General features: G+C 38.4%; 1 protein-coding gene across 2 annotated transcripts in view; it reads right to left on the bottom strand.

The window, feature by feature from the left end:
* Positions 1–1,329: 1,329 nt before the first annotated feature.
* Positions 1,330–13,593, bottom strand: part of CRYBG1 (crystallin beta-gamma domain containing 1) — a 95,650-nt gene continuing 83,386 nt past the window's right edge. For both annotated transcript variants that reach the window (XM_015621107.3, XM_015621108.3), the window contains 5 exons: positions 11,370–11,509; positions 8,951–9,074; positions 7,647–7,805; positions 4,601–4,763; positions 1,330–1,605 (listed from right to left, as the gene is read on the bottom strand). In XM_015621107.3, the coding sequence (XP_015476593.1) occupies positions 1,517–1,605; positions 4,601–4,763; positions 7,647–7,805; positions 8,951–9,074; positions 11,370–11,509 (675 nt within the window). In that variant the 3' untranslated portion in view covers positions 1,330–1,516. The remainder of the gene's footprint in view (positions 1,606–4,600; positions 4,764–7,646; positions 7,806–8,950; positions 9,075–11,369; positions 11,510–13,593) is intronic.

Consider the following 13,593-nt stretch of genomic DNA (forward strand, 5'->3'; position numbering starts at 1 on the left):
TTAATTATAGCAAGAGTACATCAATATGACAAAGTACCACTGTTTGAAACCAGTAACAACATATTTTCTATTAAGGACTAAAAGCAGCACATCTCAGAGCAACAATACTTCAGTGCGTCTTTACAAAAGGAAGAAAATTTTAAGGCACTTCCTCTAGGGTGCTAATAGTAAAAGCACCAGTATCCTTTGAGGCAATACAGTAGTAATGAAAATGTTAATTTTAAACAGACTTACTATGCAAGACAAAAGCCTGGATGCTCCTTGGAGCAGGTTGTAATAACACTGGTCTAAGCCAGAACAAAACACAGCAGCATAGTACCAGAGTGTGTATTTTACCTTTTTACCATCATTATTCAGGAAAACTAACATGACCAGGTTCAAAGCAGGGCAACAGAAGGACTCCTGCAGTAATCAGAACATCCTACTTGTCACAAGCTCTTTACTAAACCAGTAACACTTGGAATGGGCACAGCCCTTGTGGCTGGGTATGTATCCAGGCTTGGCTGTGCCCCTTCCTGGAGGAGTCTGACACTTCTGTCCAATGGAGAGCCAGGAGCTCACCACAAACACTGCTCTCCAACATTTCCAGAAATACTGGGTAGCTGGGCATTCTCCATGGAAAGCCCACCAGGCAATGGCTGAAAAACTCTGTAACCACAGCACTTACAGGCTGTTGCAGTCATCTTCAGTAATACTTTCCCTAAAAATTCTTGTTTCCTATATGATTTGGGAGCTCACTAAGACTCTACTTACTGAAACTGTTTTAAAAGGCACAAATATTATTTGTCTTGGCAAAGAAGAAAAAATACCAACTCAAGAAGTTAGGTGACATAGAAAATGAGCAAATTCTTCACATTCCAATGCATCCTTTTGCCAGCCCTCTTTTTTCTAACCAAGTGTCTGCTGCTTTACATCCTCTATACATGAGAAAATCTAGATTTTTTTCTTAATTTAGGACTTATTATATTAGCATACTAACTATACTTGAAGCCACATGTGAAAAAGCCTTTGGATGTGTTGTACTAGCAGTCTTTAAATTTTCAGTAAACATAAGTTTGTTCCAGTGAACCAAATATAATAATTTCCTGTAGTGAATATTTCTCCATACTACAGCCCACAGGCCCAAGTTGCTATACCCACATACACACTGCACTCCTGTCCTTTATAAAATAATTTGCACTTACTGACTATTTTGGGTTAACTACTCACTTACATGATTGTAATTCTGTGGGGTCTCTCGCACTTTCAGTTGTTCTCTTCCAGCCTGAGGCATACTGCCACTCTATCCAACACTGAATTGTAAGGATTTAAAAACATAAACAAAAAAAATAATTTTGAGATACTCAAGCTTTTATAAGGAAAATAATCTTGGATAGGGAGGTGAAATCATTCTGTTGCTTAAAATAGTGAAGAAAAGACAAAATTCTCATCGTTGATCCTGTATCCTTCAGAGATGGCAGTGCCAATTCCAGTGTCCAGAATAGTGGCTAATTCAAACATCATTGATTCATCGGGTTTATACAACCAGTGGTTCCCAACACTGTGTTAACTTCTCTTCATTGACTGTGTTGACAACAACATGGTCACAATCATACTGTGTGCCTCCTGTAGAGAGAAATGTCAAAGAGGGGAGGTTATCTTTGAAATAAGAGACAAATACTCTATGTTTCAGAAAAGCTCTAGTATGAGCTGGTGTAGACAGTTTCTCTTTGACCCATGGCTCTGAGAAGAAAAATATATTTTCATCACTGCCTGCTTTTGGAATTTATTTTTGAAACAGTTTTTGAATTAACCAGGATCAGTCTGTCTTATTCCCTCCACCCCCTTAACAGTTCAGTTTCTCAGCTTTTTCAGCCTGGATGGAAAGGAAAGAAACGCTGCAGTACAGTCAGGTGCAGCTCTTTGAAGACTGTCACATGCAAGAGTCATGCTTGACTATACAGTTTTCCTGCAACAGTTGTCAGTTGTCACTTGGCTCTAAGAATGGAGTGAAGATGTTTAGATGATGAAGTAAGTCCTGCTGCTAACAGATAATACACACATGACCACGTCAGGGACAAGGTCTGGCACTTGTTTACTCCTTGCCATTATAATCCTTTATTTTGACCAGATGAATCACAAGTCATCATGCACCATGTATCACCCAATGTTCAGCTGTTTGCACTGGCAGCTGAACATATCTGAATGCAAAATAGAAACATTCTTAGAAGAGCTTAATCTACTTACGTGATATAATGCCAAACATTTTCTCATAGAGGAGCACCATTAATATTCTGACTTAAGAAACTGGGGAAGCAAAGACACGTTTGACTGGAGCTGAAAGTCAGAACTGATTTTTTTTCCCTCAGATCTAGTATGTACTGCAGAATTGCAGGACACGTGCATTTCCTATAGTACAAAACACCTGCAAAGCAGGTGGTATTGCCACTGGAAGCAGCCATCTGTGCCAGCCATTGATACAAAGTACCAGGACACTCCCATAGACACTGTCTTTTTGTTCTGCACCCCAATTGCTTCACCCTCCCTGAAAAAAGATAAGCCTTTCAGCTGAAAGCTTATGATGAGTGTAACATACTGAACTATGTAGCTAATGTTATTTTTTGTAGCTCAGTTTATCACTGTGAGTTGCAAAAATTGTTTTTAAGTGGTGTCTGATAGAATGTAAATATATTAAAATGGGAAAAGATGGCATTTTTTTTTCAGTGGATAGACAGGCTATTTACTTGGATAGCATGGTGCTCTAGACAATGCTTTGTGCTATGCCAGTTTATCCACAAGGTGGCATTGGCAACTGCACAGTTACACAACTGCATTCATTTGCTGAGGAACTCTTTACTGCATAATTTGTGGTCCATAATGGATCAGCAGAGTTGGCAGAAACAGGCAGAGTTCCTACTAGGCTTTCTCAAATAAAAGCGAAATGTATCTACTGCTTTGTATTTACTGGACAGATTTACTTTGTTTTAGAGCTAAGAGTGTATCTACTTCCACCACCAGACCTATCCATTGTAAAGTTCTTCAGTTATGAATGCAGAATACACAATTGTTTTTAACATGATTAACTGAAGAAAAGACAATGCAGTAGTATTTCTGCTTGTTTGGTGCGACTTAGAATGGACTTTAGAAAAAGGTATGCAGTCATTGTGACTAAAGATTCTCCTTGAAGTGGAGCATTTTTGCTAAGTTTGCAATTAATCATCATTAGCTTTTTATGTCAGTAAAGAGAATTTGTGACTGTTTGTGCCACTGTTGTTATGGTCAGACACCAGATAACCCTGATCGCACAGTGCTGACAGTCCTGCCTGGCTGAGGTGTGTGATTGTCCCACTCCGCTCTGTGCTTGCCTTGAGTGAGCAGCTTCACCTCCAGTGCTGGGGGCAGTTTTGGGCACCACAATATAAGAAAGATATAAAGCTATTAGTGCTTCCAAAGGAGGGCAACAGAGGTGGTGAAGGGCCTTGAGGGGAATCTGTGTGAGGAGCAGCTGAGGTCACTTGGTCTGTTCAGCCTGGAGGAGCCTGAGGGGAGACCTCACTGCAGTTAGACCTTCCTTGTGAGGGAAGAGGAGAGGCAGGAAAGCGGTCACAGCACCTGACAGAGTTCAAAAAGCTTTTGGGCAATACTCTTGGGCACTTGGCGTGACTCTTGAGGTGTCCCATGCAGGGCCTGGAGTTGGGCTTTGCTGATCCTTATAGGTCCCTTCCAGCTCAGGATGTTCTATGATTATAAGCATTTACTTCTAAAGTGCTGATTGTTGACTATGCTATTTTGCTGGTTGGTTTGAGTTTCTGGGGATAGTGATAGCTGTAATTGACGTAACTAATGTAACTAATGTCACAGCATCAATTAAAAATCCATTTAAAAACAACGAAAAAAAATTAATAGAACAGATATAGAAAATGTTCACTACCTTCACCCAAAAAAGCAATTATTATGTAAGAACATCTGATTATGCTAATTCTGCTAATCATTCAATTTGCTCCTTTTTTAGACTTTCGGTGAAGCTCTGAAAACAAAGTTCACAAACAGCATCTACACAAATCAAATTACTATGACAAAAGTGACTCCAAAATACACATCAAGTTCTCACAGACCCCAGGCAGCTATGGCAAAATCTCATACTTGCCATATAGGCATAGCCATTAATAAACAAAAGAACCCCACCTTTTTGCATCTAATCACATCAGTATACAAGCCTGCCTTTGCTTTCCTACTATCCTTTGGCTATTGCATCTTCAACTATAATGTAAGAAAATTTGCACTTACAGAAATCAAAGTTAATGAGAAGTTAGATTGCTCTTGTTTCACCATTTTAAATAATCATATTTACACTGACCAAAAATTAACTGAGCCTATCAACAGTGAGTGGACACTGAGAATACAAGATAAGCAAGTACTGTGAGTTACTAAATTGTATGTAGGAGAAATGAAGTCTTAGGGCTTGTATAATTCAGGAGGTCAAACTAGCTGATCGGGTCTTTGTTGCTTCTAGATTAAAGCAACTACAGCACCATCCTTAATTTATAGGCACGTTTAGTGTGTATCCCACTGCAAATACCATGTAATTAAGGCCCAATGTAATGAGATAACATTTGCTTACCTTTGATATCTAAAACCAGCTTGGGTTTCATCTTGCTATAAATTCTGCCATCAGGACTAATATGCCAATATTGTTTGTCTTCATTCCGCTCAAATGACAGACCGAGTTTAGAGCCAGGAGTTATAAGATTTCCAACAATTGTCAAGCAGCAATCCTCTGCCATCTGTGTCATCAGAAAGACAACAGCAGTTACTCAAAATGGCCTTACTTCTATTTCCACTGTTTGTTTTTTTTTTATTGAATAGGAGAGATATCTTCAGGTGAGAATAGAATTTAGGAATTATTTTCCCTCAAGGAATCTATTTTTGCCCCAAATTCAAGACTCATCTTTCTTTTGTTCCTGTTCCTGCGGACACTCCCCACTACACAGCAACATTAAAACAGCTATGCTCTATCGGATCAAAAGAAACAATTAGCACCCATCTCTAGCAGTGGCCAATAAATGAAGATTACATTGATACCATGGAAGATTACATTGATTGTTCTCTTGTATGCAGTATGCTCCTGGTTATCTCTTCCAGGCTACAGCAATTGCCAGCCCAGAGACTTTTCCATGCATCCCAGTATCTTTCATGCTCATTTTCTGTCCCATGTGTGAATTTATTAGCCACCAAGATCAGTGTAACCCTTTTATGTGAACATCCTTGTTTATTGTAAACCTTCCATAGTGTGGCAAGCAGTTCCAAAGCCTAACTACCACTAAAAAATATATAAATTAAATATATATAATATATATAAAATATATAAATTAAAAATAATTTGATATGTCTCTAGTATTATTTGATGTTCTCCTCACCCCCTGATTACTTTAATGCATATATTGTCCATGCTATATTTGCAGAGACTTCAAGCACATCATCCCTCAAAGTGTACCTCTGCAGGCTAAAATGTCCTTGCTGCTTTGTCCCTTCCTTGCACAGAGGCTCTCCATATCCTCTGAACAATCTTTTTATTTTTTTCAGTCCTTTCTAGTTTTGCAGTAGCCTTTTCATATAAAGGACATAACTGCACAGGATCAAGTGTATGAACTTCACAGGGTATCACAGTAATATTTGCTTCTTTGTTCTACACTCTTTTCCTAGTCACTTGTATTGATTCCAAACATCTGCAGATGTCTTCTTGGCTAAAAAAGGACCTGGCAAAAATTAAGCTTATTTCGAAAGAGTATTAAGGCTGTATTAGCAAGTAACAGTTAATTTTTGTAGATAAACAGTGATTTTCAGCAGATCACCACAAACCGCGCCTTTTAACTACAGAATGCACTTCTGTGGCAGACTGAACACTCATTTGTCATTGTTGAAATGGCCCTAAATTATTTTTACAAGTACTTTTGAAAGCACTGTTTATTGAAAAAGTCACACTTCTGACTATCATAATGTAGAACTAAAGTCGATTTAGTTGTGAAATTCTCTCTTGTGTCTCAAGTGTTCTCTAGTGGAACTAGGGAAACTCTGAACTTCGATTAGGTCAGAACTTCACCTGTCTCCATGAAACTCATGAATAGTAAGGAAACCTGCATTCATATCTGTTTCTGAAAAGCAGAGTGATGTTCATATCTTGCTTCCTGATTATCCCACATACTTAAAACAGCCCTGCCTTGAAAACCCTAGGCACAGCTCAAGGTCGTATCTCATGACTCGGCCACTGAGATGACCCAAGCTTACAGGAAGGTGCATGTTCTTCCAGTGACCTCTGTCTGCCTCTCTGCAGGTAGCTACCCACCCCATAGCTCAGTTTTCTTTCTGATATGTGGTAAAACCGAATTTTTGGTTTGTGCAAAATGGATTTATTACCATTCACCAGAAATATGGCAGAGCTCTGTACGAGTTCAGTCACTTAAGATCAATGTTGCCAGCTTGCACTGTGCACTAAGCTACCTGATTGCTATACAGCACAAGCTGTGTATTTTCTGTCCACAGAAAAATTGCTTTATGAGAAACAGAAAAAGGGGCAGAAACCAGGAGTATTTATCCAAAGCTGTATAACACCACACTGTCTCAATATGAAAAGTTTCAGTGACATGTTTGAGAAGCACCTTCAAAAGAAAAGTCTTTTGTATGTCATATTAAAGCTTTTAGCTTACTTGGCATCATTTTGCTGTCTGCATAAATCCCTTTTACAACTGCATGTGTCCTGTAAACATGTCCAAACAATGCCTTAGCTTATTAACAGTAAGATTCTTCCCTCCAGCATAGATGACATAGTTATAAATGGCTCCTTTGAAGTTATACAATCCTATAGAAAAAGTTCACGTGATTCTTTGCAGTCAAGCTGTTTAACAGTATTAAAGTAACTTAATTTTCTTTTGGCTGGCATCCCTACCTAAGACTGTTCATGCTTAAACATTACATGAACTGCGCATACCTCTGCTCACCTCAATGACAATTTGCACATGATTAGTTTTATGGACTGTGAGAAAAGTAGGACTTTATTTGGAAACTTGTACTTTCCTCTGGAAACTTGTTGAGGAAAGAAGAAAGTATGGATTTGACAAATAGAGGAATAACCAGAAAACAAACAAAAAATCCCCAAACAAAACAAAAACAAACAAAGCCCTACCCTAAATGGCTCAAAAGAGTGGGATTTTATCTTTAAGCTTGCCTAAATGCAGAAGAGGATATTGTCCAAGGGTGACTTTATAATGTTTGTATCTTTAATTGTCTATTTCCTCCCAGATTTGCCCTAAACCAGTACAAATACTACATTACACTAACTGTCCTACTGCAAGGTATGCATAGTTCAAATTATCAGGAAGGGTCTATACTTTAAAAGGACTCCTCTGCTTTGATACTTTTGCAATACTTTCTCTCAAAATTTCAATCATGTCAAAAAAGTATCATACAAGTAGTTTGTATCACCTGGAAAAGCCAAAGTTGCTTAAAACAAAACAAAACCCACAAAAACCAACTCCCTTCAGAAAGATTACATTATAGTTGAAACAGATTAAACCTATAAAATAAATGAAGATGCTGCAGTAGGAAATAAGTTCATAAAGCCCTACTATTGGTGAGAAAAGAGAAAAATGCACATTGAACTCAAACCTTACCCGACACCTTATGAATCCATCCTGATAAACCCAGATTTGATCATCTGAGTCTGTATCTTCTGTAACCTGTATCCTAAGGAGATTCAGATTATCTAGGTTTCCATCAGCTGACATGAATTTTCCTGTTTCCTTGTTTCGAAGCCTGAAGTACACACGTTTCTGCACAAAACAAAAGAACCCTTTAACAACAACACAATCTCAGCACAGAACACATCTTGCTCAGAATTAACTTCAGAGCAGTTACTGTCAGTGCTGAACCCCAAACCCTCTTTCTTTCTGAAAGTTTAACTTTTTTATTGGAGAATTTAATTCAGAAGCCCATAAACATCTGAATGAGACAAGCTGTGAGAACTCACCACTCTGCATGGAGAGTTTTAGGCTTTCCTATGCACTGAAATCAGCACACAGTGCAAAGCTAAATTTTTTTTAATTCAGAGCAGAACTAGCTTCTCTCCACTAATTCCTTCTATAGATGCTCTTAGCTTTCATTAATGGTGCAATTGTGTGGACTATTACATATGAACACTTCTGTTCAGACAAGCTCTCAGCAGGGCAGTAAAAATGCATTATTCCTAGTTCTGCTTAAGACTATACAAAGACAAAGCTATGACAGCAAGCAAACGCAGTTGGTTACAGGTACAAGTAACCTATGGATTAGAAAAAGCTATTTCTCCAATGAAATAAGGCTTAGCAAGAATCTCAGATGTTAAAGCTCCCAGGACTGCTGCACCATTGGACAAGATCACATGGTCTTTATTTAGAGAACAAAACAGCGGGGATGACAAGAATAAATTTTGCATTAGATTTGCAAATTTTTCTGCCAAGTAATAAGCAGGGAGAGACTTTCCCTCTTAAATCAATAGAAAATCACTACTAACTGAAGTATCTTTTTTTTTTTTTTTTTTACTAATTTTCTTGGTTTTCCATAAATAATGCAGATAGTAGAGACAGTATGCCAGCAACCAGTGTGGGTGCTAGTTATGAAACAAAATCATTTATATATAGCAGTTATAGCCATTATTTATTAATGCTTAATTAATCCTTAAATACTGTCTTCTGTAGTTTGGTTTAAAGGATGCTTAATGAACAGTTTAAGCACTGTAACTGCAAAGCCATGTAGCATATTCAAACAGCTTTTATTACACACAAAACTCCAGAGTGATTTCTCTACACAATTGCCAACGCTGAAGTTTGTACATGCCTGTGACAAGCTGTAACGCTGTTTTCAACTGCATTAATATCTCCCCAACCCCATGACAAGATATGAATTAGTGCTTCATGAGCTCATGTCAAAGCCCACTCACCTGCAGTAAAGGTCTCAGAGAACCTATCTGACAAAAGCCACTGGCTTTATACCAGTCTGGAATTTCATTTGGTGTTAACAACATCTGACGTCCCCTGTAATTACTGTGTTCATAAATGATCCATCTATGAGAAGAAAAAATAAGACAACTTTTTAACTGCTGAATTCTGCTTTGGAATCAATAAATAAGTTTAATAGAAATCTGTCCCACAATGTAGTAGTGTTTAGCTTTGGAAAGCCAATGACTTTCTTTTTAACAGGCCTTGAAAAATAATAAAATAACATCCTCATTTAGGTCAGCCACACTGAGATGGGTACACAGGAGTTGAAATTTTAGAGTCCTATTATTTAAAAATTGCAAGCTGAATGAAGCAAAGCATTTTCTCAGGAGAACCCTGCTTTTAAATGACATTTACTTTCAGGAGGCACTGTGATTCCTCGAGGAGAATAGATCTATATGCTGTAAATGCTACATTGCTGCAGGTGCAGAACCAGCTGGCTTGTGCATCTGAATTTGGACAGGCCTGGTTCACATGAGAAAGAACTACTAGGGATGCAGACTGGAACAAGCAAATACTGGAAACTGCAACAGGGTGAAGTTCTGTTGGGTATTTTGACAAAAGTTTTATTTCATAACATCTCTCTTCATTCCAAATACCTGCAAGGGGGATGGAGAAGAGACAGAGCAAGAGTGCACATAGAAAAAATTTGTTTAGCATTCCCTAACACGCATCCAGCTACAGTTAAAATCACACATTGAGGGTAATCTGTCAGAACCCAACTTCTGATTTATCATTATTGGCACAGCCAGTGAATTAGTCTGGGCTTCCAAAAACGCTGCCATACAGTGCAGTTTCTAGAGTTTTCTCAGTGATGGGCTGGGACAGTCCAATAGCCATGGGGGTTTGAGTACATGAGCACTCAATATGCTCATTTTCAGGTTATGTCCTTCCTCTGACTGATCTGTCACTGGACTTCTTCATCCAGAAGCTTACTCACTTTAATTTTGGTGCTTTTTCACTGCCTAATACACATATATCCCCGGGTATGAAATTAAGAGAATTATAAATAGACGTCTCTTATCAAAGGAAGAGAAGATGACACCCTCTCCAATAAGGAGGCAGCAGGGGCGAGGGAAATGTAAACCCTGTATTTTGACACATTACAGCAGCCTACATTGCTGTAACAAAATCAGAATTTTCATAACATATTCTGTGTTTCCAGTGATCCACCAAAAAAAACCCCACATATATTCACTGGACAGGAAACACAGAATTCACAATTCCATTACTTGGAATCATGATATTGGCAAAGAAGTAACTTGATGTTTGACTTCACGTTATGGAAAGTGAGAATCTCTTGTGGTTATGGTGAAAGATACTAAAACCTCGGGAAGCTTCAGAACACGAACATGTATCTTTCCTTAAAAATTTTGTTTCAAAGTTCAGTTCAGTGTGCTAAGGAAACCCTTTGACCAGCTTATCCAGATGGGAAAAATGGTCTGCTCTACAGATTTGCTTATTAGCAATCCACTTGAGGGCAGTCTTAAGCTACCCAACACCTTATCTCTAGCACATGCCTTGGAAATTTACCTCTTCAAAATAATACATTTAAATGTAAAGCAACAGTAAAATGGATCTATCATTAAAAAAAAAAAACACCTCACAAACTACAAAAACCACCAAAACTGGGGGCAAGTTAACAATGGGCTAAAAAACAAAAAGAGAATTGAAGAGATCTGCAGGAATCCTAGAATATGGGACAGTAGCTTTAAAAATGCTCCCAAACAGCTTTTAAACTTCATCACAGACTACTTTTTACATGATTTCAAGGGTACATTTAGAGAACACAACTGCTTAAAAACACATAGTAAATCTAACTGCTAGATACTCATCCAATTCCTGAAGTAAATGGGACTAAAATTACTAATAACACCAAAAGAGGTGAGATTATGATCTGACTGTACCTCTGTGTCCATAGCAGAGGTTAAAGGATGACCATCAAGACTTACTAAAAAATATTTCAAAAATGTTATGACATTTTATGTTATGACATAAAATATTATGACAAAAACTTATGACACAGATCACAAACCAAATTATTTTTTTTACGACTGAGACCCCAACCAAGAGCACAGAAGTTGTTTTTAAGAATGCTATCCAATTATTAAAATATGGCATGAGAGAAGACATGAGTTTCCTTGTGAGCTTTATTCAAATTAATTTCAAATCCTAGCACAGGACATGAGTCAGTGATAATATATTGTTAAGACAGAATATGAAAATGCTCTGTAAGACAAAATGGCATTAATGCACTACACACATTATGAAATTCTAATTTAACATTCTGTGGTTCCATTACACCTGTAAAGTTGAATAAGTACTTCATTTTAAAGAACCAAAAGGTGATTTTAAACTTACATGCCACCAAGGACTTGAACTGAAGCTATTCGAGGATTGTATCCCAGGAACTGAAGATTTAAGATTTCTGTACTGAATTCGATTTTCTTTCCTTGGAAACCCATCTTTTCAAAAAGAGCTATGCAGGGCTCAGACAGCTCCTGCAAAAGGAAGATAAGCACTTTTACAGGATGTTGGAACTCCAGATGGTGACTGTGCAGATCAGTACTCCACATACCCCTTTTATTTTAGAGGTTTCTTCTTGATTGTTTAAGATCAAAAACCCTTAGTGTTTCTGCTCTTCAACTCTACTTAAAGCTGAAAAGTGATAAAAAGCCCTTATACAAAATACACAAGGGATCTTCTCGCATGGAACATAAAACTTCCTTATCTTTGGCACAAAGACCTCTGTGGCTGATTCCTGTACAATACCTTAAGTATGTCTTAAAATACATTTTAATCAATGCCGTATCTCTCTTCCATTGCACTAACCCCCACCCGTGGGAACTTTCATACAAAGAGCTGAACAGACAGTAAGATAAATATTGATTTCTACAGCTTCAAATGATGACAGCCTCATCAGCACTGCTTATCACTTATTGCATTAATTTTTAACTTTTACTGTAGGTTACAGCAGCTTCAATCTCTGACTAGACAAAAGATTCAAGTTTCATACTACTGAGATAAAATTCATGACAAGTGAAAATTATAACATCTGAATCCTCAAAATTGTTGTGGAAAAATGATTATTCTCCTTCTCTGTCAAAACGCTCCTGGTCTCAGAGGGATTCTGCCCACATGTAGCTGTCTGCAACACTGAATCCAATTTGAATGTCTTCTGGAAAAGGAACCTTGGACTCTTTTCCGTGGGGCAAGGTATCTGTCGTGGACTGAAAATAGCCTGTCATAATGAAGGCCTTCCTGTGGAAGCTGGGAGGTAGGGTTTGAAATTCCCCAGGGTAAAGTCAATTAAGCCTGAGTGTCCTGGTGTTAACAGTGTACACTCATAGACAGAAATGACACTGCCACTCCCTTTCTCACCAGTCTTCTAACCAACAACTGCATAAAACCAATGCCACAGCCAGAAGAGCTCCTTCCTTCTGGCATGTGTTCAGCACACTCACAGATCAACTGGACCGGGAACGCCTGACATGACGCAAAGTCTCGACAGACTCCCATCCGGCCTCAGGCATGGAAACAGGCCCTCCAAGGCAGAGCTGGCTCCATGCATGCATGGCAGCTCATACATGCATGCTTCCATGTGAATTTATTAGGCAGTTATAGACTAATAAGACTAAGACCTCCCATCTATCAATTTCTAGACAGTGCTTAAATTCCTCTTTAATCTTCCTTTAGATGTTTAAGGGCTCAGATGACAGCGTTGCATGAGCATCACCATCACCTGCGCAGCAGTCCAGCTTATCACAGAGCAGCTGAGCTGTGCTTCCTGATGGCACACGTGCTGCTAGGCTGTGGAAAATGCCAGGAGAGGCCTTTCCACTTTACTCCACAATCATAGCATACTCAGCTCCACCAGGAAATGCAACACCAGTTAGACTGTCATGTGTCACCATGGGTAAAGAGCCCAACACGACCAGTCACACTGTGAAGATGTCCTAGAGCCTCTGAACTCTGAGCCTTTTTACATACTGGCACCTCTGGCTTCCTCTGAGACATGCAACGTCTCAGACAACAGCCTTTCAGCCTCTTGAAATGCTTTAGAAATAATCTTCTTGCAAAGAAAACAGAAATAGATAAGGAAATCCTCCAATTTTCTGCCACACCTTACACTGGGCATTTTTTTTTGATTCAGCAGCAGCAATGTCATATAAAACAGCAAGAAGTGCAAGGTCAGCACATGAATTTTCTTTTGGTACTTCTCATGTACTGCACTGTACCAAGCTGGTGTTCCTGCATATCTACATTTAGTTATTCCACAGAGTTTCTCATTAAAAAGTAATTTCAGATGACTGTTGAAGTATAAACCACATTCTCAGCTGGGTTTTATGGTATGCTTAGGAAGAAGAACATGTGTCAAATTCAAGAAGGAAAAATGCTATTTTCTATCTACAGCACAATCATGTGGAGCATGCAAAGCAAGCACAACCAAGACATAGTGGAATCTAACGCCCAAAAACTCTTGTGCTTATAAACAGCCCTTAATATAGTTTTTTAAGTTCCTTTATTTTAAAAAGTCCTTTTAGCTTTCACTTGCAAGTGTATCAAATATCCCTTTATTTTCCTT

This window comes from Parus major, chromosome 3 (genome assembly GCF_001522545.3).
Source record: "Parus major isolate Abel chromosome 3, Parus_major1.1, whole genome shotgun sequence".
In the NCBI taxonomy this organism is placed as follows: domain Eukaryota; kingdom Metazoa; phylum Chordata; class Aves; order Passeriformes; family Paridae; genus Parus; species Parus major.